Source organism: Anthonomus grandis, chromosome 1 (assembly GCF_022605725.1).
Source record: "Anthonomus grandis grandis chromosome 1, icAntGran1.3, whole genome shotgun sequence".
NCBI classification, from domain to species: domain Eukaryota; kingdom Metazoa; phylum Arthropoda; class Insecta; order Coleoptera; family Curculionidae; genus Anthonomus; species Anthonomus grandis.
Window position 1 is genome coordinate 14,746,968 of NC_065546.1, and position 26,883 is coordinate 14,773,850.

Here is a 26,883-nt window from a genome sequence, read left to right on the forward strand (position 1 = left end):
CAAATAAGTTAAATAACGACAAGAATTACCAAAATGAATCAGTTAACGCATTTGTTTGTTTAAAGTTTTAACTTCGTTTGTTTGATTTGTCTTTAAAACCTGAACATTGCAACAAAGCTACTACTTTTCAAAACCCACGAGAAAATTAAATAAAAAAAAGTTTAAGGAACTTTTAGAATTTCCTCCGCGGAAGTTGTTTAAACAGAAGTTGGTGTTTGTCACTTGAGAAATTATGACTTTGTCTGACTTCAAAAGAGTGCAAAAGTTTCTTGAAAACAATAAAAGGAAGCAGTAATTGGTTTTAGAGAAATAAAATATAGGTTACAAAGATTAAATAGAAAGTACAGTACACTGTTAATGACTCAATATTAACTAAGCCTCAATTTGTTAAAAGGTATACAGATATAGAAGTAATTGTTACATATACTGATGGAGATAGAGAATTTTAAATAGCCATGTTCGTTTAATAAAAATATACATTGCATTTTAAAATAAAACATTGTTCTTTTCTGTTCACCCAACAGGGGATTAGCTTAACACAAATGGAAAATATTTGTTCTTAACGGATATTGCCATCCATTTCCCCCTGTTGATTCTTTTTATTAGCATTTTGCATTTTCATTTTGCCAATAAACTAGCTGTGCGGCAAAACCGGATGATGGTAATGTTATTAATGGCATGATTTCATGTCGTAATAATATATGCATATAAAGTATAAAGAGGTAAAGCTAGTTTTATTTATTTGCATTTTAATTTAAAAGTATGATGTAAACAATAAAAATATATACTTAAATATTTTTACTTCAATTTTTCTGTGTGTCTGTGAGGTAACGCCCTACGAATACTTTTAAGTAGAATCCAAACCAACATTTTACTTCTAAAACCCTTTATTTGCTCGAAAGTTGGCGAAAAAAGTATTTCGAAAATTGCTAGTTTGCAGCCATGTATGAATTCACGTACAATTCAATCCAATGCAATTCAATTTAAATAAGTTTTATTTTCATGAAATGTTGGGAATATTTGTATAAATTTAGGTTATATTTGTAAATATAACAAAGTAGCGCGTACCAATAAGTTTGAACTAAAAGATCTGAACAGAAATGGGTTTTAAATATATATTTTATATTTTATTTATGATATATGCAGCTTCTAATATATTATTAACTTATTATTATTTTTTCTCAATTGTAATACTTTTAATATTATAGTTATTAGAAATCATTAAAAATTGCATTTTAAAAATAATAAAATTAATAATATAAAAATCGAATTAAAAAAGAAACTAGATGGATAACACAAGCTTTGCTGAAAGTACCTATAGAATAAAATACAAAATTGATTAAAAGACATACACACGAAGGGAGAGAGATGGAAGCAAGGTCGAGAAAGGCAGAAAGCAGGAACAGCGCAGAAGCAAGCAGCTTTAGGGTCAGAGAAAATACACGAAGCAATTATAATAATTATACAAAATAATTAACACATTGACGGACAGTGCGAAAATATTCGATGTTCCAAAAAAATAATATTTGTTTGAAAAAAAACAACTTTGGACGCCATACTGTCATAAAAGTTGTGACCCACCAACATTACTTTCTGACTCTATGACAGGACGCATTACTGCATAAGCAGTAATCTTTTAATGACAATTTTGGGACACTATATTGCTTTAGTTAACTTGTCAAAACATTTATTTTAAAGAAAGAAATAAAGAAAAAAAAAAGTTCATTTAAACATGGGTCCGGAAAAGCTTACTCAGGGAGCTAGAGCTCTTTGAAAATAACCTTTAAAAACTAGTTTTTTTTTAATAGCTCCGGAACTACTTTAGCTACCGCAACCAATTTTGGGAGCTAAATTATTATTAGTACGTTTATTCTTTTGAACCTACTAAATAAAAAAAATATTTACCAGTGGCTTCAGAATCAGGGGGTCTTTGGTAAATTTAGGCCCATTTCTTTAAGACTTTAATTTCTGCCCGTTTGGGCATTAGATTATGATGTTCCTATGCTTTTTACATAAAAAAGGTGCTCTTAGTAAAAGTCGGTAAATGGTAAATATCACCGTTTTTGTGGAAATTGACGAAAAGCAAGTTATGAGATACAAAAATGAATTACCTATTATTATTAATAAACAATAAAAAAAAATCTGGCGTAAATAAAAAATAAATGTTTAAAAAAAGTTAAGGTAGCCACTTTATTAAATTGGTACTCAAATTAATTAACTGTCACTTTAATTACCTTGAGGTATAAAATGTTTAAATGATTTTAAGTGTAATAAAAAACCAACAAATTAACAATTTTAGAAACGTAAACAAATTTTATTAAAGATTGGTATTACAAAAATAAACTTAAAATATTAGTTGCTCAAAATGCCGGCCGCCATGATCGATATATTTATGGTATCTACGCACCATATTAAGGTTGACGTGGTTAAAAATATCAAGCGTGGTTTGGATTACTTCAGCAGCTGCGGAAATTCTGGCCACCAGGTCTTCTTCTGACTCGACTGGAGTTTCATATACGAGACTTTTCATATGCCCCCAAAGAAAAAAATCTAAGGGGGTCAAATCTGGTGAACGCGCTGGCCAGGTGACAGGGCCTCCGCGGCCAATCCAGCGCCTTCTAAAACTTTCACTTATAAACTCGCGGACAATAAGTGAAAAATGAGCTGGCGCTCCATCGTGTTGTAGCCATAAGTTCTGTCGTATATTTAGGGGCAGATCATCTAATAGTTCTGGCAGTACATTTCTTAAAAAATTGAAATAAATATTTCTCGTCAAACGAGGAGGCGACATAATTGGACCAATTAAGCGTTCTCCAATAATGCCGGCCCACATATTGACCGAAAACCTATATTGATAGCTCCTAAAATGAATACCATAAGGGTTTTCCTCACTCCTCACATGATTATTCTTAGAATTAAAAATGCCTTCTTTTGTAAATAAAGCCTCGCCAGTAAAAAGGACATATTTTGGAAATTGAGGTTCTTCTGTACACCGGTCAAGAGACCACTGGCAAAAATTCACGCGGGGCATAAAATCATTGGGTTCTAATAATTGCACCTTTTGCAGGTGGTAGGGCCGAAGAAGCTGTTCCTTAACAACGTTCCATACCCTAACATGATTTACATGCATCGCATCAGTTACTGCTCGAGTACTTACTCATGGGTTATCTTCAAATCGCTGAAGCACTTCTTCCTCAAAATCCGGGATTCCGATGTTCCTTTGCGCGCCATTATCTTGGCGTTTTATTTTAACGGAACCAGTCTTTTGATTGACCGTTGATTGACCCTTTCAAAAAGTGTGTGAGCTGGGATTCGCCTTTCGGGAAACCGCTCTTCATATAGTCGAGAAGCAGCTTTACCATTACATCGAACTTCCCCATAAATTAAAAGCATATCGGCGTATTCAGCAAAAGTGTAATCTTCCATTATTTAACCGTAATAAAAAGGGAATTAATATCATATAAAAAATACTGACAATAAGAAATTTAAAAAATACTGACAGTGGCAATGAATTAGCATTATTATTAAAATAATTAATTCAGGTGCTGTATTTTAGTTTGGTTTTAGTCAATTTCCACAAAAACGGTGAGATTTACCGACTTTTACTAAGAGCACCTTTTTTATGTAAAAAGCATAGGAACATCATAATCTAATGCCCAAACGGGCAGAAATTAAAGTCTTAAAGAAATGGGCCTAAATTTACCAAAAACCCCTCCCCGATTCTGAAGCCCCTGGTAAATATTTTTTTTTATTTAGTAGATTCAAAACAATAAACGTACTAACGATAATTTACCTCCCAAAATTGGTTGCGGTAGCTAAAGTAGTTCCGGAGCTATTAAAAAAAAAACTAGTTTTTAAAGGTTCTAGTTCTAGTTCTCTCATCAAAGAGCTCTAGCTCCCTGAGAAAGCTTTTCCGGACCCATGTTTATATGAACTTTAGTTTTTCTTTTGACGTTTTCTATCTGCTCTAGAAGTTTATAACATGATCAATAGAACCGTTACGGGGTAACACTGTGTATTCCTTAGAAAGTGGTAGGGGGCTACGTGTCGGACCGTTACGAGGTATCACTCTGCACTGGATATTATCCCATTATTCCCAACCTGACCGCATTGCCATCTTATACCTACATAATTAATACCGCGTCTACCGACATTTTAAACAGAGTTGGCAAAGGTTACGAGCGACCTTATTTATTTTCCATATTAGACCGTCTAAATATCCTGTGGGTGACTTACCGCTTACCATTCCGAATAATACCGACCGTTTCATGCTTTATTTTCTCTGGGCTGTATCTGATCCATTCATTCACTGCCATAAATTATCGTACCGCTTTTACATTTTGCTTACCGACATGAGTTCTCTTCATGGCACCCCTCCTCTTCCCGTACCGTACCGTATTGAATTTGGCCCTATGTAAGGCTTATTGAGAAGTGTTAGCAAAGAGATGACATGTTAGGTTTTGGGATGAATAAATGTGATTTTGTTACAATGTTGCCTATAGTTTTACTCACACACAAGACCTGGATTCTCTAAAGGCTACCCGATAGGCCGTGATCCCTCATCCACATTAAACTTGAGGGTGACGCCCGAGATAATGGTTGGATAACCAACTAAAAACTCTATAAATAATCCAGAAGATCCAGAGGGGATTAAAAAAATTAGTAAGCGCCAGTAAACATCAATATAATAATCACAACATATTTCGTTTTCAGGTAGATATATATAGCATGAATATTTCTCCTAAAGTACTCTTAAGTCACTTATGTACCCAGTTCTGTTTCATTAGCATACTATACTGACCTATCAATAATAATATCCTTTTAGTTTGATCTTGCCAGTAATGCTAAATCTATAATAGACGTTTTTTAAGTTTGTATAGGGTTGTTAGGTAGTGAATTATTGAGTTGGAAGACTTGATGCGGCACGACAGATAACGCAGGACTAAAATATTAGTGTAAATGTTTTCAAATGATAGTGATTAATGTGGTAGAGCCAAGACTACCCTCTTGTTATTTGAAAATAGACATTAAAATACAGTTTGAGTATAATTTTTCTTTTTAATAAGTGTGATAAAGTTTCGTAGCATTTTGATAAATATTGGTTTATATTTTATCAAAAGCGAAGAAATAAACTCAGAAATAGGAATGGAAACCTAATATAGGTTAAAAATGTATTTATATTAATATAAATCTATTTACTTCACAACATATATACATAGAAGCGCTATCTTATCCACATAAATTGACTCATGTATATTTAAGACCAATGACGCACGCCAAAAATATACTTTTTATTTCTAGGTCATTCAAAGTACCAAATTTTATGAACCTCAAAAAAATTTAAGGGGCAAATGGACAGAAGAAAAATTATTAGTACCCACAACAAAACATAATAAAGGCTACAAAATTCTGAATCTACACCAGTCAGGACAACCGCTAGAATTTGGATTTCCGAATTTAACAAAGTTTTTAGGTATTGAAACAAGATTATAATATTCGAATTACGAGATAGTTTTACCACTAACTCTTTATTTTTACTCCTGACACGTGTTTTGCTAACGATGTTAGCATCTTCGGCAGAAGATCAAAACTAAACTAAAACTCTTACAAATAGTCCGATAAACTAATAGAGTGGAAAATGCAATAAAACATGGCCAAACACATCTTAACCACTAACTAAACTAGTTAAGAATGATTTTTTTAATTTTCGAATATTGCTAAGCTTTTTTATACATCTAATTTTCTTTTGTTATTAGCTGGTTTAAGTAATTTTAAGTTATCTGTTCCTATAAACTAACCAGTATTAATTCGTAATTAATTAATAATTGATCTTCTGGTTTATCCTATGTACTTTTTATCACAATTAATAATAATTAATCTCATAGATCCCGGACTTTGAATTAGTCTTTATTTTATCTTTTGGGTTTCCTAAAAGATCTCGTAATGTGACGGAACTTTGATAGACCATTCTTAGACCTAAGTCTTTGAAAACCCTATCAAAGCGTCTCGTCAAGATAGAATCATAAGGCATTTTAATGAAAGCTTGCTTCTTTTAATTTTTTTGAAATGTGGTAGAGTTTTTAAGATTAATTTTAATTCCATGTGTTCTACTCAGCTTATCAATAATCTTATCGTCATAACCATTGACCCTAGCAATTGTTTTAATTGTTACTTTTTCTATATGAAATTTGTTAAATTTGAATGAATTGTCGAAACAGTGGGCTGCCAAGGCAGTTGTGCATATAGGTCTCCTGATGGACCCATCATGCCCCACCGGGGGTTACCATAGCCCAACGGCCTAAGAGAAACCGATAAGGGACTTAAAGTCACTCGGTACACTGAAAGTGTTACCCAAGTATTTGAACCTGGCGCGCGTGAGTGCTGGACACTCCCCGACTACATGGTTAACGGTTTCATCCTCCTCACAGTACCATCGGCATTCCGGGTTGTCCGCAATACCGATAGTATATAGATGGCTTCTTAAGTGCCAGTGAGCGGTTAAAAGACCTGTCACTAGCCGAATTTCGCGTCTTTTTAGGCGTAGTAGTTTTTTGGTGAGACAAACAGAGGGCCCACCTATGTGCGCTTTGGCCTGTCTCATACCAGGACACTCAGTCCATCTTCGGTGGGTCCACTTGTCCAGCAGACCCATCATTGACGCGACCGCAACGCATTTGGCGATACCAACTATGGGTTCCGGCCCCATCGGCACATTCGCGGATCCCAGTCTGGCAAGAGAGTCCGCTTCCTCATTACAGGCATCGCCTGCGTGGCCAGGTATCCAGACGAGCTGGACCCTGCAGCCAACCTGCACTAGTTCTTTCAGGACTTTTATGCACTCTAGTACAAGCTTGAAGCTTACCTTTGCGGCCGTGATAGCCTTAATGGCAGCTCTGCTGTCCGAGCATATTGATACGACTGTATTGCGATGTCCGCAGGTTATTTTCTATCCGCATTTTATTACAGCGAATACTTCGGCCTGGAAGACAGTGGCGTGCTCCCCCAGCGAGTATGCTCTACCGGTATGTGGGATCCCACCACAAAGCCCTGATCCAGCTCTGTTATTCATTCTGGAGCCATCTGTGTACCAGATGGTCCCCCTATTTAGCAATGCAGGTCTGTTGGAATGCTGCCACTCCTCTCTACCTGCAATGTGCGTCACGAATCCCTCGCAGTCCACAGTCACTGCAGCCATGCAGTCACAGCCCGTCAGAAGGAGAGGACATTCCTGTATGGCCCGTGACCAAATTTTTGCGTGATCGGTTGCGCCAGCACGTAGTTCGCCGAGGACTTGTAGCCTGTACGCAGTCCTCATTGCCTCGAGTTGCACAACGAGGTCCAGAGGCGGAAGGCTCAGCAGAGTCTCAAGCGCTGTGTTGGCGCCGTCCGCATGAAACCCGTTATGCTGAGACATGCAAGACGTTGGACTCTGTCCAGTTGAGCACGAATTTTCGCTTTCTCCGTACATGGCCACCAAACGATAGCCCCGTATGTGAGAAGTGGTGTCACAATGCGCGAGTAGATCCAGTGAAGGATCTTCGGAGACAGACCCCAGGTATTGCCACAAGGTAGGGGACAATACTCCTCCCTGCGGGCAGCCCCTAGCCGCCAACGTTTCGACAATCTCGTTGTTGAGCTGGGTAGATACATGACCTTTCGAGAGCATGGCCTCTATCCAGCTAACCAAACAGGGTTCTGAGCCGCGGCTCTCGAGTGCTTGGCAGATTAATGCGAAAGGGTTGTTGTCATGAAATTTGTTATTTCTTAGAGGAAATGAGACCAAACAATCTACCAAGAATTGCATACTACAATTGTATAACATAATTTTTTTACGTTATACAATTGTGCTCATCAAGAAATATTCCACATTTTTTACAACCCCTTAATTACTTATTTTAAGCCACTTAAAATGTAATTGAATGCAGATATTTTAGAAACTCAGGTAGCAAAACAGAACTTGGAATTTCAGGATGTTGAATTTCAGTACTTTTGTCTTGTGGGTTTATCTCTCTTTTTTTCCGAAGAAAATGATTTAAGTTATAATGATGCTTACTTATCTCAATCAACTTTGAATATCCAATCTATAATAATTGGCAGTTTACAAGGTAATATTGCCTATGAATTCTCCAACATGTGTCCTATCATTTGAAGCTTTCAAAAATATAATACCCTCTAGTAATTCAGATTGAACTCCTTTGAGAGTTTAAGAGATCTTTCTCTTATTCCAAAGAATGTAACTTTAAAGAACTTAAGAAACCCTAACAACATTTTCCAGAAAACGAGAAAACACTAAAGAAAAAAAAGCATATAGCCAAAAAATTATAGAAACAAGACCAAACTTAAAAAAGAATAAATCAGTTACAAAACAGAGTGCTCTTAATTCTGTAAAATTCAGATGAGTTGAAAACATTATCGCTTAAAAATGATGATGATGATTTTTAAGTGAATAATACCACTGAGGATCAGAGTTTTAATGTTAATGTATTAGATCTCTAAAAAAGAACGACCAAACGATCACTGCACACTGGATAAAATATGGTAGGTGTGAAAAATGGTTCATGAATCTACCTATACCACTTATCCAAAATATGTATGTTATGCAGAAAAAATGTTTTTAAGAAATAGATAAGTTGTTATTAATATCTAATATATATTACTCTTAATCGATTTATAATATAATATTTACTATAAGAATTTATTTAGAATTTTTGCTCATATATCTTTAAGACTGATAGACCATATCACCCACCCTCTTTACGTCGATTCACCCTTAAATGAAGGATAAATGATATTTTTAAATTCAAGAAGTAATTTAATTATTTTGCTTTAAGAAACATTGATATCCTGACTTATATAAATTCTTCTATAAATATATAAGTAAAAACCTAAAATTGTTCTTAACTTGTTGTGTCGCAATAAAAATTTCTCTTTCCCTACACCTTTGATTGGACCTTGACCTATGGTCAAGGTCCAATCTTACTTTGTCGTATTTCATTTGCCAGCTTATATTACCAATAATAAATGTTGCCTTCCCAATGCTATGAGCCTTGTTTCTGCATTGAATTGTCAATATTTATCTTATGGTTATCAAATATACATATCATCGCCTTACTGTGAAAAGTGCATAAATCCAAAATAAGTAATTTTACAGGAGAAGCAAAAAACTGTATTTTCGGTGTTATATTTTAAAAAAGATGCAATTTTTTTAATGAAAATTAGTTATTTATTTTAAAAATAGTTAACATTTTGATTTTTAATGTTTTTTTGGAAACTACCATATAGTAAGAGACTTATGCATTTTAAGAAAAACACTAATCATAGAACAGAAACATTTATTAAACAAAAACAAATGAAAATCTTTTTATTAAATAAAAGGTTATTCGTGCTTCAAGTTATCGTAGAAAGGATGATAATGTGCCTCCATTGTTTTCTTCAAAAACATTAAATTATTAATTTTATCCTTTTTTATTTTTAAGGAATCTTTATAAAGCGGTGGTAATGAATTAAAGGGTACAGAGACTCTACTTTTACTTTGCCTGATAGGTAATTCCTTCAAATTGTGCTTGTGTCTAATTTGTAATCAATTTTTCCATTTACATTAAATCTTAATGCCCTTATATCATTCACAGTGGGATCATCTGCTCTAAATCCTGGTCGAATGGACTTCACTAACTTAATTTCGTCAAAATGTTTAATATGTTCATGACTTAAATAATTAACTTTATAAGGCTTCGGCAATTTTCTCGCGTATTTAGAGGCAGCAACTATATCAGCGAGCACATTGATATTTCGTATTAAATAACGTTCTATGGTGAAATGCATCGAGTCACACTCCATTTGGGTGTGACCCTTTTCTAAATATTTTTGTTCAATACACACCTGGTTTGTTACAAAAAGATTAAGAAGAGCATTTAATAATGTGACATTCCTATTCTATGCTGCAAATCCGTCACTAATTAAAATGATCTTTTGGTTAGGGGTAAGGTTTAATATTAGTCATGAGAAATTGAGAAATAATAGAGGAAAAACAATTTGCAGTTAGTTCTCCTTCACCCTCATGCCATACAAAGTAATGCCCTTCTTTGGTATGGAAGATCGGAAATCGTAAAATTATAGACTACTAATTTTGTTCGATAATACAAAGCCGAAGCGTTTGACTTCGGGCAAAGGAGAACCGATTGTAGATCCATTGTGAATACTTTGTCGTCAGAAAGCTTATCAGATTCTTTTTCACTTCTTGCTTCATTTTTCTTTTCAATGTGCTCGATATAAATTTGCTCTTCTATATTTTTTATTTTATATCCCACGCATACATCACATTCATCTTTTTTTGGAGCATATAGTGCCAAGTTAAGTTCGTCAAAAACTTCATGGAAAGTCTTTATACTTAGAGCATTTATTTTGTTTTTAGCACACCAATCTTCTTTATAAAAGTGGTACACTTCGGTTTTTGATCTAAAATGTGGTTCAAGATACAGTATCGATGTCGTTTTGCGGCAGTAATGACATTCAAGCTTAGGCAGTGTATGAAAAAAAGATTTTATGTTTTCCTTTTCTTTGATGAATCTTAAGTTTTTCTTTCTTGGAGTATTATTATCATGATTTTCGCTCGAGCTGGCATCACTTTTATTAGGACTTTTGGTGTCACTTTTAATCCATGCAGATATTGTTCTTACTGAAACCAAAGTGTTGCAAAACAAAGTTTTGCATACGCGAACTTGTTCATTTTTTGTATGTAGAAAGTATTGATATGAAAGTATTGATATGAAAGTATTGATCTTTGGCTTTTGTCGTCTTCTTTTCTGTTTCTTGTTCGAGCTGTCGGCAGCGCTAATACCCTAGATGACACATAAATTCTTTTCTCTTGCCATTTTAACTTCCAAAACTTCTGAAACATCTTGTCTCGTTCTTGGTCACTTATTTTAAAGCACTGAATTTTTGTATTTACTTTAACACATTTACAACTTTCCTTTAGAGTTTTCTTTCCTTTGTTTATTTTAAACTCATTACCTTTCCTGCCTGTGTAGTCTAAACCATCTTTTCATCTTTTCTTTATTCCATTATACTTCCACTGTTCAGGATTGCTAAATTTTCTTTTTTTTTTCGTTTTCGGTTTAAGTCCTGGTTATCAATATCTTTACGTGAAGAAATTTCTTCTTGTCATTCCTCCTCCAGTAGTAGACCCTGATCACTCGCTTCACCATCGGTCACTTTATTTTCTTCTTCTTGTTCCGTTTCAAAACTAACTAACTAAACAATCCATTTTATCACAACTAGCTTTCCATTTCTAAACAAAACTATTTTTAACATCTTCGTACTCTAACACATTTAGCTCGTTCAAGGTTTTCGTAATATTTGGGTTATGTTCTTTTCTTTGGTCTGATTCTAATAAATTTTTACTCTCAAGTTCTTTGTCATCGGTTTTACTTACATTCTCCCCTACTTCCAAGTCAATTGTTGTATTAAAGTTCCAACGATTATCTTCATCTTCAATAATATTATTAACAAAACTAGTTGATATCACCACAGAACTATCAAATATTATATTTTCATCATTTAAAATTTTTTCTGCCAGTCGGCATTCCTCTAACAAATCATATGTTTTGCTAGCTTGAATATCTTCGGAATTTTTAGGTGGCTGGTCTTCAAAACTCTCACTCTCAAGTAGCTCTGAATACTGATTATCAATCGAGTTTTTAATGTCTTGTAGGCCAATAGACCGTTGGAGTAGTTTATAGCCTCTTTTTGATTTATCCATATCTGAAAAAATACAATTTTTAAATTAATAAGTGGTGTTAGAAATTGCTAAATATTGTTTATAATTATTAAAAAGTTGTGATGTTGTAAAGATTTGTATTGGCATTACAGAAAAATAAAAAATTTTCCCGTTTAAGGATGCCAACAAGAGTTACTTATTATTCTGAAACCAAGAGAAGATCTAGAATGTAAAGCGGTTTAAATACTTGTGAATCTGGGATCTAGGGACTAAACTTAAATCAAAGTATTTATATAGTTGTCCATTAAGGACAAAATTTTCTGAATTATATGCCTATGTAACTACCTACATTTAAAAAATCGGAAAAATTACCTATTTCTCAACATATTCAACTGTGTCATGTCTGACATAGTCTATCGAATTACGTGTAAAAATAATCACCTTAATACGATTCTAAGCGATATGTTAGAATGAGATGCAAATAAAGGTCTTCGAAAGAGAGTAAAATATCAATGATTTTCGGATTTTTTTAGGATATATCCCTGTCTCACTTTTGTAGTACTCCCTTTATATTTTTCAGGTTGCGTTTTTATTACGTAGTCTATTAAATTATGTGTAAAAATAATTACTTTAGTAAGCTTTTTAGCAATATGTTAAAATAAAATGGAAACATGGATCTGAGAGAGAGAGAGAGAGAGCAAAATTTCGATGCTTCTTTTTTTTTTAAATATAGACCTCTTTCTCATTTTTTTAATACTCCCTCTACCTTTCTTAAATTGCGTTTTTATTAAGAATTCTGTCAAACTGCGTGTAAAAACAATAATAAGATTCTTAGAGATATGTTGGAATGAGATGCAAATATAGATCTGTGAAAGAAAGTAAAATATTAATGATTTTCGGATTTTTTTAGGATATATACCTGTCTCATTTTTTTAGTATTCTCTTTATATTTTTCAAGTTGCGTTTTTATTACGTTGTCTAATAAATTACGTGTAAACAAATTCACTTTAGTAAGCTTCTAAGCAATTTGTCAAAGTGAAAATTTTGATGCTTTTCGGTTCTTTTTTTTAATATAAATCTCTTTCTCATTTCTTAGTACCCCCTCTACATTGTTAAAATTGCGTTTTTATTACGTATACTATCGAATTGCCTGTAAAAACAATCACCTTACTAAGATTCTTAGCGAAATGTTAGAATGAGAGGCAAATAAAGGTCTCTGAAATAGAGTAAAATATCAATGATTTTCGGATTTATTAAGGTTATAACCTTGTAACATTTTTGTAGTACTCCCTTTATATTTCTTAAGTTGCATTTTTATTACGTGCGTATTTTTATTATGTGCGTATTACGTACATATTTTTATTATATCATCATACTATGTCCGCCCGTATGTTAAATAAAAATATATAGTTTAAGTTGTTATTTTAGTGTTATAATTTTTTTTAAAAGAAAAGGAAAATATGGCAATATAATACGTACTTACCTTTTTAAACAAAAATCACAATTTTGTATACAAAAAGCCCTCATTAGCATAAAAAATAGATCAATATGTTGAAAACGTAAATTCAATACCGTTTAACCACAAACACTGACGGACTTATGCAGGTAGAGTTGTCAGAATAGTTGGACTTATGCACATTTTATTTCTATAATTTCAGCGACATCTATTGAATATTTCGCGATCTAAAGTAGGTCCCCGGATAGCTTTAAAAATCAGTTAATAGATGCCACCAAATGTCTGAAATTGAATTTTTTGGACTAATGCATTTTTTACAGTAAAGCGATTCACATATCTAGTTTGTAAACTCGATTACTATGTCTCAAAGATTTGATGAAATGACCCCGATACCACATATATGCCACTGTGCAGCATGCGATACACTATTTATATATGTGTATATTTTATAGTGTAATAATGTACTAACATGTATGAAACGCAATAATTACATCACGCCGCGTTTTGGCCAGTCAGGTAACCGTATTACATCTATTGGATGGCATCATCCACCATACCACGAGGTAAACCGGCAAAGCGTCTACGAGACCCGCGTCTGCGGGTTTTGTTTGTTACTTTGTTCTTTCATTAACTTGACGTTAATCTTTAGCATTTTCTTATGTAAAATTATATTTTTATATTGTTATATTTTCAAATAAACTAAAAAATTTCTTACCTCTCTATTTCCAGTTAAATCAATCTTGTTTCCCACAACTACGATCGGAACGTTAGACGAACATTTCGTTTCATGTATTTGATCTCTGATCGCCCTCGCTTCCTCAAAAGTATTGGCATCAGTAACATCATAAACTAAGACAAAAGCATCTGCAGAAGAAATGGAAAGAGCCCGCATTGCCGGAAATTCATAAGCACCTGATGTGTCCAGAATATCCAGAGTCAAATGTACCTGCGGATCATAAAGAAAGTAAACAATTATCAAAAAGTAGGTTATTTTAATGGATAAAGTAACATGAATAAAGGGCACAATTGAAATTTGCTTCTAAATTGAGAATAATAAAGAAATTTAAAAAATAATAAAGCCAACTATTTTTTAAAGAGTATCCTGTAAAAACGTTCTTTTATTTAATTTTGTTACGTTATTTAATATAAAATAAAATCCATCCTAGGATCCTAAAAATAAAAAGACATTTGGAACTCAATAACCATGTAAATTTAGACCCGAGACTGAAAGGGTTAAAAATTAAATTCTATTAAGACTTAAGTTGTTATTTAAATTGGATTATAAAAATACAAGGTAATATTTTATGAAACTCCCGGCCATTTTTCTTTATAACTGCTTTTCTTCTAATCCTAAAGCGAATTAGAAAACCCAGCAAGCAAAAACCCTCACCAAATGGTGTTTTTAAAGGGGATAAAGCTCCATTTTCTGAAATAACAATCGTGCTTAGCGGAAATCGTTTTTTTTTTTCAAATCTAGGTTGGGATATCTGCTCAGTGTCGCTGGTTTAAAGGCGAGTTTCTTTCCAGCCTATCCCTTCGTTTGTCGAATATAAATTGCCTTGGGGATTTGTGTGAGGGGTCTCACGTAAAAGTTTGCTTATGCAATACCTTTGTGTTAGCAGGTAGATGTTTAATATTAAGTGTTGAATGGAGACAAAATTCATAAATTTGAAATATGAAGATTATGAGTTTACTGTCTAAAATCAAGCAGTTATTAAAACTTTGGATTTTTAAGCCATATGATTTTATTTATCTTATAACTACATAAAATATTTGAATTAGACTTTATGCAGAAATATAAAAATGATATAAATATCAGAACAAGTATACAGTGCTAGTATTTCTTTATATAAAACATCTGCCAGTCTGACATTATTAGCTTGAACACGCTCGCGCATAAAGTATAATTCTAAATATTTGACGACTAAAATTACATTTTATCTGTAGGCATGTCTAAGTAAACTTAAATTCGCCATTGGCCTTCATAAATAATTTTTATAAAACTAATATTTAATTGTTGAAAATCATCTCAAGGCGTTATGCATGTTTAAAAAATAATTTTAGTTTTTTAGTAGAAAAGCGTGCTTTGAACGAAAAAAAAATACTAAGAGATCAAATTTACTTTAAAGAAACAATTTTTTCAAGAAAATCCAATGTTGTATCATTTTTTGCGAAAATAAAAAAAAATTAATTTTGTATCGAAAAATGAGTTTAAATTCATAGAAACTACGTGTCAATTTTCAGAACAATATCTATTGGGCTATAAAGATTTTTGAAAAACCTAAATTAAGGTATATGTTAACATGAATCTTTTTGCTTGTTTTCTTTAAGGAACAGTCAGCAGTTTAGGAATCAGTAAGCTTTTTCCTATATAGTATTCCTGCAGTCTAATGATTTAATACCCAGCTTAAAGCATATGAATCTTAAATTAATTGACAGCATCTTAAAATAAGCATGGAGCCTTGGTTTTACTAGTGGTAAGTAGTATATAAGGAAATCCTAAGAACAAAAATGTGTATTCTATCGAGAGCGATAATAAAAAAGTTAAAAACACAATCATTAATTTATCTATTTGCCTGACAAAAAAATCCAATAACTAGCAAAAAAAGAACTAAACTTATTAATTAATAATACTAATAACTATTAATCGGATGATATTACCCTCAAAACTAATATACACGTGTGGTGTCCTGAAGGTAATGGGACATAGAACAACAGTAGATTCCTTACGTCAAAATAATGTGATTGAGGTCAGCTTGCCTTATCCTAACTTTAATAGTAGCTGAAATACAGGGTGTCAAAGTATTATTTGATTTGTCGTTTTTTTCTCAAACTTGATTTCAGGTCCTAAACCAACTGACATCATATTTAAAACATACGAGGTTTTAGAAAGAAAAATAAAATTGCGTATACAGTTTTCGTGTTTTCGGTAGAGGGTGTTCGTTGCGTTAGTTTTTACTTTTTTAGAACCCCTTACTTTTTTTCAGCCCCGTATATCGGTTTAAAAAGTATCATGTGGTATGGAAGTATCACCCAGTATAACAAATATTGTGTAAATAGGAATCTACTATATTGTAATAATACATTAAATAATTCTATATAGCAAAACATTATAATGTCTAGTAAGCATTATCATAAACCAGGACTACGGGAAGTTCAACGATCCTTGGATGTAGCTTTTTGATATTTATGATAGATCCTACTTAACCCTAAGAAGGTTGTTTCATTTTAACCCTATGTCTTACATCATAATTACTTAAATCATAATTTACTACATGGCGATCCTGCCTCCTATATACCTAAAGGAAAAAAAGAAGAAAAACGATGTTGGTGGACAAAAGAAGAAAATAGGTCTAATAATCTTAAAAAATGGGAAACGCTAAGGAAACGCTAATGGGAAAAGTCCAAGAAGGAAATTCTAGTAGCAACCGTGGCCCTTGTTGCCATATACGTTTTGGTTAAACACTGTAGAAGAGGACTGAAGCAGACTATTCGCAGAGAAATCCATTCAATCCACACCACCAGAAAATGAGTTAAGACGATCCAGAGCTGAGCTAGACGAAGAGGTACAAGTTTAAAATTTTAGGTTCTCTTTTAGGGCTTATGGATATTAAAAAATAATAAAAATATAACTATGGAAAAATGGAATGGAGAATTGAATGGAAAATGGAATGGGAAACAGAATATTATAACTACAGTTTAGTTGTATACCTACATGTAAGTTTTTAAATTGTTTATAGTACCCATTATTATTTTGATTGTTAGTCTAAATACGGACCCAGTTAACAAGGATTATTATTTTAATTTTTATTACAAATAGCGAGGTATTTATTTTAATGGGAGATAATTTAAAGGATATTCTAAATTCTTTAAAAGATATCAGAGCCTATTTAGTAAAGTTAAATTATGATAGGAGAAAAACACCAATAGCTTTAACAAAAATAAGCGAAGCAAAAACTGTTTATTCTCGATTAAGCAAAGAGATATCAGATATTAATCAAAAAATTAAAAATTCGGAAATAGATGATTCGGATGTTGTCATTGCTAGGGAAATTATAGAAAAATTAAAGCGGTATACCAAGAAATTCAAAAAATTCCAGGACAAAGCGCGAATCTTGAATCGAAAATGTCTTCTTTTGATCTTAAAGTTGCCACAAGCCTTTTGCCCGTAATGGATGATTCAGAGGCCATTACCAATAAATTATGTGAAACTGCGGAATTTTACAGTTCTGTGCTTAATGATGAGGGAAAGACCTTGTTAATTAGTTTTATTTTGAAAACAATAATTTCTTGTAGCGCAAAATTACGTTTAAACACTAGTTATAGTTCTGTTGAGGCTCTAATCAGGGACATAAGAACACACCTTTTAACTAAAAAATCCGATACTGCCCTTCAGATTAAATTATTTGCCACTAAACAAGGAGATAAATCTATTTCTGACTTTGGCAAAGAGCTCGAAGATATTATTGTAAATTTGACAATTTCTCAGGCAGAGGGTGATTCTAATGCTTTTGACGTTTTGAAACCTTTAAATGAAAAAACAGCTGTAAAACAGTTTACAAACGGGCTTAGAAATCAAAAGCTTAGCACAATCATATCAGCCAGAAATTTTACGTTTTTAAAAGATGCCATAAGAGCGGCAAAAGATGAAGAAATTTCTTTTCAAAATCAAAATCAACAAATTTTTAATTTATCTCAAAGGCATAATAGAGGTTTTGCCAGAGGCGGTAATAGATTACCACCTACAGGAAGATTTTTTAGAAGCAATAATTTTAATAGACACACACATAACAATTGTAATTCTAGAAATTTTAATAATAATGCTAATCCGAATTTTCATTATAATAATCGTGGCCGAGGTAATACGAGTTTACCTGGTCAGCGTTTTCAGAGAGGTTACCGAAGACGTTCGTTTTCTCGAGGGTTTCGTGGAAACTCGCGAAGACAAATAAACTATGTCGATGTTGATAATGAGATTGAAACAGGTCAGGGAGCATCAGATATGATGAATAATCAGGATGATTTTTTTCTTCCCTAACGATAATAATATTTTTACTTATTCAACAAATTACTCAAATTCAGTTTTCTTTCATGTAAATAGTAAGAAATTATGATTTTTAATAGATACAGGAGCATCATTGTGTGCGCTTAAATTAAAATATTTAGACTCTAGATTTCCGTTGCACAAAGAATGTCTTGAAATTAAAGGCATAGGGGGTAATTTAGTTTCATTAGGATATGTATATTTGAATCTTATTATTGGAAATATCAGATTTAGGGAAAAATTTTATGTTTTTGAATCATTGGAATGTGAAACCAATGGAATAATTGGTAGAATTTTTTTAAAAAAGTATAAAGCTATTTTAAATTATGAGGAAAATACATTATCACTGTTTAATGATGAAAATAAAATTGCATTAGACCTGAATGCTAGTAGCAATAAAAGTATGACCTTACTTCCAAGATGTGAAAGTATTCAATACATCCAGACAGGGTTGGTTGAAGAATGTGTAGTGTTGCCTAGTGAATTGTGTCAGGGAGTGTTTGTAGCAGGTGTGATTGCGCAACCGAGAGATGGGAAAATTCCAGTTAAAATTTTAAATACGTGTGAAACTGAAGTACGTTTGAGAAATTGCTTACCAAAAATTGAAAAGTTGAGCCACTATAATTGTTGTCAATTTGCTTCGCAGGCTGTATCAAGCAGTCGAGTAAAAGATTTGTTTAATTTGCTTAAACTTGGGTATTTAAATAAAGAGGAAAAAGATTCTATTGAACAATTATGTGCGAAATTTCCAGATGTGTTTCATATGCCCGGGAATAAGTTAGGTGTTACAAATATTTATAAACAGTCTATTCAAATAAAGCCAAATACTCAAACCGTTTATGTAAAACCATATAGACTACCTCAGTCACAAAAAGAGGAAATAAATAAGCAAATTTCTCAAATGTGCTCGGATGATATCATCGAGAGTGCGCAGAGCGAATGGTCATCTCCGGTGTTACTTGTTCCAAAAAAGGGAGACAAAGCAGGTGAACAACGTAGCAGACTTGTTTTAGATTACAGATTTTGAAACCGCAATTTGGTAGATATTAAATGGCCTATAGCAAACGTAGTTGACATTTTAGATTCTCTTGCAGGAGCACTTTATTTTTCGCATTTAGATTTAAGTCAGGGATATTACCAAGTCGAATTAGATGAGCAAAGCAGAAAATTAACAGCTTTTACTACCGATCGCGGCCAATGGCAAATGAAGAGACTTCCAATGGGGTTAAAAATTAGTCCCAGCGCATTTTCTAGATTAATGACAATCGCGATGGCAGGTCTAAATTATGAAAAATGTTTTGTTTATATTGATGATCTTATTGTTTTTGGAAGAAATCTTAAAGAACATAACAAAAATCTAATAGACGTTTTTAGTAGACTTCGTAAAGTAAATTTAAAATTAAATCCCTCAAAGTGTGAATTTTTAAGAAAGCAAATTCTTTATTTAGGTCACATTGTTAGCGATAAAGGAATTTCTCCTAATCCAGGAAAAATTAAAGTTTTAAATGAATATCCGATTCCAAAAAATTCAGATGAAGTTAAACGTTTTGTTGCTTTTGCCAACTATTATAGGAAATTTATACCAAAATTCGCGGAATTATCTGTACCCCTAAAGTTATGTAGAAAGTATGCGAGGTTTGAATGGACAGATGAGAGTAATAGTGCGTTTGAAATTTTAAAGAAAGCAATAGTTCAATATCCAGTGTTGGAGTATCCAGATTTTACGGACACGAATGAATTTATACTTCAAACAGATGCTTCACAATTTGCTATTGGAGCAGTGCTTTCGAACAAAAATAATAAACCAGTAGCATATTCAAGCAGGAGTTTAAATAAGGCCGAAATAAATTATTCAACTATTCACAAAGAACTTTTAGCTATTTATTGGGCTGTAAAACATTTTCGCCCATACTTATACGGACGCCGATTTAAAATAGTGACAGACCATAAACCCTTGTTGTACTTATTCAGCCTTACAGACCCATCTAGTCGTTTTCTCAAAATTTCGCTTAGGTCTTGAAAAATACGATTTTTATGTAGAGTATGTAAAAGGGAGTGAAAATGTTACAGCGGATGCGTTATCTCGAATTATTCTAACATCGAATGAGTTAAAAACTATGAACAATGACATGATTGCTATTATGACTAGAAATCAGTGTAAACGTATAGCAGAAGAAGATGGAAAGTTGGATAAGGATAGTCATAGTGCTTGGCCTGATCAACCAAACATTGTGGAAGGCCTTAGACAACCAAAAAATTGCACTGAGTTAGTCTTGATAGACTCATCAAAAATAAAATCTTTGTCAAAAATTATAACTGAACAATCAGGAAATTTTTATTATGTACCACTACATCTTACTGTATATTTAAGTCAAAATTCTCGATCAACATTGACGCGAGACGGAATGCTGAGAGACTTGACCGATATTAGTAAGAGAGCTGACATAAAAGAATTGTATATTTTAAAAAACAAAAATTCTGCAGAATTAATTGAATGTATAGGGAAAGAAATAAAAAATAATATTAGTTATCAGGGGCCTCGAATAAATATTTTAAAAGGAATTATCAAAGTAGTGGACAATGATGAAAAAAAAGTTATTTTAAATGATTTTTATTTACTTCCAACCAGTGGACACGCAGGTATAAATAGAATGACAAATAATATAAAAAAGAATTACTTTTAGCCAAATTTATATAATGATGTTAAGGCATTTGTAAAAAGATGTGGTATGTGTCAAAAACAAAAATATTCAAATCATTATACAAAACAGCCAATGGTGATTACTACCACAGCCAGTTCTTCAGTGAATTAACAAAATTCGTGGAAGCATATCCATTAAATAATAAAGATGCGGTGTCAGTTGCAAAGGCATTTGTGGAAAATTTTATCTTAAGATATGGAATTCCGCAGGAAATTGCAATGAGTGTAGTTTGCAAAAATTTAAAAATAGAACAAGTTCATTCCACCGCATACCATCACGAAAGCATAGGGTCATTGGAAAATTCACACAAGGCTTTAGGAGCATATTTAAGAATTCAGTCAGAAAACCATATCGCAGCTTGGAGTTCATGGATTCCATACTGGTGTTTTGCGTATAATAACAAGGCAGTTCATACTGAAACTAAATATACTTCTTTTGAGCTTGTTTTTGGGAAAAAATGTCAGATACCAAGTAATTTAAAAAATATCGTGGAACCTATTTACAATTTTGATAGTTATCCAATTAAATTGAAATACAGGTTACAGAAAGCTCATGATGACGCAAGAAATAATATTATACTTTTAAAAGAAAATAGAAAAATATCTTATGATAAAAATATAAATCCCATTGAATATAAGAAAGGAGATTTAATTCTCGTTAAAAATAAATATAATGGTAATAAAATAGCCAGTCCTTGTTTCCTGGGGCCGTATGTAGTCGTTCAGGATGAATCTCCTAATGTAAAAATTTTAAAAGAAAATAAAGAGATTCTAATCCATAAAAATAGAACAAAATTATATCATAAGTAAGTAATTAGTGCATAAAGGGCCCTGCGCAAAGTTAGGTAATAATTAATTAATTTACTAGTTTGGTGTATTATTAGTTAAGGTTTTGTGAAAAAAAAATGGAAAAGAGGGGTTATTTAGGTAAAAAGTTAAAATTTTCAAAATTACTGGATATTAATTGAATGTATGTATATAATTTTAGGAACATGTTAAGAAGAGTTGTTACTTTTATAGTATATATATCCGGAATTTTCAATTTAAAAGAAATATGTAAATTCCTTAAATTTCCCGGGGAGGTGTAGTATGGAAGTATCACCCAGTATAACAAATATTGTGTAAATAGGAATCTACTATATTGTAATAATACATTAAATAATTCTATATAGCAAAACATTATAATGTCTAGTAAGCATTATCATAAACCAGGTCAACAGGAAATTCAACGATCCTTGGATGTAGCTTTTTGATATTTATGATAGATCCTACTTAACCCTAAGAAGGTTGTTTCATTTTAACCCTATGTCTTACATCATAATTACTTAAATCATAATTTACTACGATCAAAATAAATTCCTTTTTTAATTTTACATAAAAAATTTATACCTCATTAAAGTCGCTAGGATCAACCATTTTCGAAATAATCACCATTTTTCAGAAAAACGTTTAAAATAATATTTATTTACTATTTTAATTGCATCTTTGGCAGTTGGCGTTGGAGACAAGTGTTTGTATTATTTATGTCAAACTTTTTAAATGTCATATAAAACTTTTAAAACTAGTGAAAAAGTTTAATCATTTTAAGTAATGCCTACGCATAATTTGTTTACAAATTTGAAGCTGCGTGATATGCTTTGTGTTTACGCGCGAGTAAATTTTAATGGACGGGGTGAAAGACGCAGGTATCAGGAAATATTTCCAGAGAGACAACAACCAAATCATAATTTATTCCAACGAATTAATAGCCGACTAGGAGAAACTGGATCATTTCGTCTAAAAATGCCTGTTTTGGGCCGCCCAAAAAATATTTCCCAAGAACAGGAAGAAGAAATTTTAGCCCGCGTAACAGAAAATCTTGGGTTAAGTACTAAGCGAATAGTGGCAGCTACATGTGTAAGCAAATCATGTGTTGGTAAAATAGTTGAAGTTAAAAGTTAAAAAGTCATTCACAGTTGTCATTTCCAGTATGAATTTAGAGTTAGAATTTGGTGTTGTATTATTGGAAACCATTTAATAGGCCCCTACCAGCTAATTTGAACGGAGACTCGTACTTACATTTCTTACGAAATGAACTTGGAGGTCTTTCAGATGATATACCATTAAATGTTAGGCAGAACATATATTTTATGCAAGATAAGGCAATAACAATATCCCGAATGTTGGATTGGCCATGGAGGACTTTTGCTTTGGCCGGTGCGTAGTTCAGACCTAAGCCCCATGGACTTCTGTATTTGGGGATATTTGAAATTAATTGTTTATGATAGTTCTATAAATAATCTAAATGAACTAAATGTAAAAATTGTAAATTTTGTAAATGTGTTAAAAAATAATGAGGATCTTCTTTTTAAAATACGGCATTTGTTAAACGTATTTCCGCATTGAAGTTAATTGAGGGCATTTTGAGCAGTGGTTGTCGTAGCATTATTTGTATGTTTCTTTGTTTATTATTGTTTTTGGTATATTTGTTTAAAAATAAAATAAAATAAATAAATATCATTTGCTTTGGTCATGTTATAAGAATTAACAAAAACGTAATATTTTTTTATTTAGTAACTATTCTAATTTTACTTAAATATCAATAACCTTAGGTATAAATTTTATTTTATTTTATTTAGGATTGCATTGCTAAAAATCTAGTAAATTTAAGTCATTCACATATTATGAAAACCTAAAAGTGCGACTATTTCGAAAATCGTTGCTCCTAGCGACTTTAATAAGGTATACATTTTTTAAGTAATATTAAAAAAGGAAATTATTTTGCTACTTTTCAAACCAATATACGGAGCTGCAAAAAAGTTAAGGGAGTTAAAAAAGTAAAAACTCTCGCCCTCTACCGAAAACACGAAAACTGTATACGAAATTTTATTTTTCTTTATAAAAGACTCATATGTTCTAAATTTTATATCAGTATGTCATTTGGTTCAGGACCTATGAAAAAAAAACAATCAACCAAATAATAATTTGACACCCTGTATTTCAGTTACTATTAAAGCTAGGATAACGCAAGTTGACTTCAATCACATTATTTTGACGTGAGGAATCTACTGTTGTTCTGTATCCTATTACTTTCCGGACACTCCTTATATATCAAAGATTCGCTATTATTTGTATTTAGATCACATTTTGACACTTGATCAACACAATGATACATTAACTAGGATTTGTCTTATAAAATAAGGTCAAACTATTAACCCGTAAAGATAAGAACCTCCCATCCATGTGTCGGCCTTGCCCCTAATATTAATAATAACCATTTTCGTGAAGACTCTCTTCATTTCTAGCTACGTTTTACCCTTTCCAATATTGGTTACTTAACATCGGATCATGTTACATATCAGATCGAATATCGAATACATCAGCACTGTTAAATTAGAAGCTAAATTAATAAAGAAAACTTTATAGCTTTTGTAATGACGCCGTAGTCGCTAGTCACTTAAAATTAATGTAAACAAATATCCTTTTTTTAAGCCAAAATGTTATTAAAAATATATGGAATAGACACGGTCATTTTCACGTGTGGCATATCCACTGTTTGCTAATCTACTGTTCAACGTAGAACCAAAGCAACAACCATAACTAACAAAACCAGCTGGTCCATCCTGACAAGTAACTAAATATCCCAACAGCAAATATTCCAATATGATATCAAGTCATAAAACTTGATATTATCTCAAGAACATTGCTACAAAAACGAAACTTTATACTTTTTCTAACAGATCTTACAGCCTTTAAGTATCCGATAATCGCAGCTATCATTACAATACAATAAATTCTGTCATAAAACTACTATAGCAACTAACACGGTAACCTTAGAACATTGAATGCCTAGAATAAGCCTAGCTGCAAACTATAGGCGGGGTGTTTGAGTTCGTTCACCATCTCTCATATAATGATGTCTAGTCGATTTTCCAATTATTCATACAATATATATTTCTATTAATCCACTGAATATTTTTTTAATATGTTGTATTTTATAGCAGCTAGAAAATGAACTGCTTAAAATTGTCTTTTATTTGCTAACTTATATTATATACTTTGAGAATAATCAACAAACTTCTCAGAATAAAAAATATTCTTAACAAAAAAGTTCATGAAAAAAAAGGCAACGTAGAATACCTTATATGTTTACAATGCAAGTATCCACTATTGCCACTTTATGTTGTATTTCTAGATATTTGATGTGTGTAAAGCTAGCGGCCGGTGATATTCAGAAAAAGACGAGAACGCAGCATATATTATCGTTTGCAAGCAACCTATTATAGTCCGCGCCCGCTGCTATTTAATCGATATGATGACCGCAGCTCCTGAAATTTCAAAGGGATTTTAATAGTTTTTTGTTCAGATATTAACAGTGAATAAATAAATTGATTTGTGGCGGGTGCTGACTATAAAATAAGTTGCAGGAAAACGACATATGCTGCGTTCTGGTTTCGGTCGTAGGCTAGCCTCACTTCCCTCATACACTTTTGTTGCGTAAATGTGCCGTATTAAAACAATATATTTAGTAATCCCTTTTATTAATATTTTTTCAAAAAAATTGGGTATCTAGTACTAAACAGATACTTCACAAATTCAAATATATTGTCTTTTATATTATAGCCTATAAGGATGACAGCTAATTCATCTGTAAAAGGAACCATTTGAATTTCTCTATATACTGGGTGTTTTAGAGTTGTGGTGCCAAAACCTTAGGGGAGATTCCGCTCAGCAAAATAAGAAAAAAAGTTTATATGAACATGGGTCCGGAAATGTTTCGTTTCCGAGATACAGGGTGTCAACTTTTTTCCAAAAATTAAGTTTTTTATTAATAACTTAGAAATGCGTTAGTCGATTTCATTGAATTTTTTACAGTTTATTTAAACCATTATCAGACATCTACTGAAGTAATTAAATTCGATCCGAAATTTCCAGGGGCGTACCAATAGAGCAAGTATTTTGACTTTTTGTAGAAAAAAATATCACCCTGCAACTTTTTTGCGGTTTTTATTTACTTATTTTAAAAAACCCACTAAAATACAACTTTTTGGTCTCTTGACTTTTTTTAGTGTCTCGCTTCGTTTTTGAGAAAAAATTACAATACGGCACCACGGCACGTCTCTGAACTCCATAAAGAAAAATAAAAATGCTTAGGAATTATCAATTGCCAGAAGATTCTTCAAATAGGTTTTGTAAACATACATTAAAAGATCTGTTTAAATAACGACTTCTATCAACATTTTTCATGACTGCCACTACTTCAGAGCATACGCCAATGTTCTCTCTTTGTTTCAGGTGTTGATCATATCGTTTTAAATCTACCATTCGAACAAAACAGTAGATTTCTTCTGCGTAGATAACGTCTTGGCTGGAAAAATTCCTTGACCATATAGTTTGCAGTGTTCCATGGGCTCAATCAAAACAGTTTCTCCCTCTTTTCCTCTAGTTGTAGCACTAACCACCACCTCTGAATTTGCTATGGTAATATCCTTGAATAACTTAACGACTCTGGTATTTACTTCATCTTCATATAGGTGGTGCATAAAAATCTCTTCATTTCTCGTCGTCAATATCCGGTTATATACATCCATTTTAAACTGCTGAGCATTCATAACATCTAATCCTAATATGACATTATTCATGATTTCTGCCACTAGTACTGGCGGTTTGAATGTTGTTAAGCCAATGGTGACTGTAGCTTCATGCAATCCAAGAATCGGGATCTTTTTTTCCATTTGCAGACTCCAGAATTAAATTGGGTGGTGCTGAAAGCCTACAGTGGGCTACGATATTTGGCTTCAAGATAGTATGACTTGATCCTGTATCCACTACCATCTCACGGCCGTATATTTTTTCCGGTACTACCAAGCTCTCTCCAGGATGTGGCAGTCTTATACGTGGGGCTTGGTAGCACCCAGCCAGCTTGCGCCCCATAAAGCTGACTAGTTGAAGTTTTCCTGGTTCGTTGGATCTCTTAAAGGCTTGGG

The 26,883-nt window shown here is 32.5% G+C and overlaps 1 protein-coding gene across 4 annotated transcripts in view; it reads right to left on the reverse strand.

Annotated features, from left to right (window-relative positions):
• Nucleotides 1-26,883, reverse strand: part of LOC126737574 (ras-related protein Rap-2b) — a 442,108-nt gene that overhangs the window by 63,613 nt on the left and 351,612 nt on the right. For all 4 annotated transcript variants that reach the window (XM_050442565.1, XM_050442558.1, XM_050442549.1 and 1 more), the window contains one exon: nt 13,888-14,118. In XM_050442565.1, the coding sequence (XP_050298522.1) occupies nt 13,888-14,118 (231 nt within the window). The remainder of the gene's footprint in view (nt 1-13,887; nt 14,119-26,883) is intronic.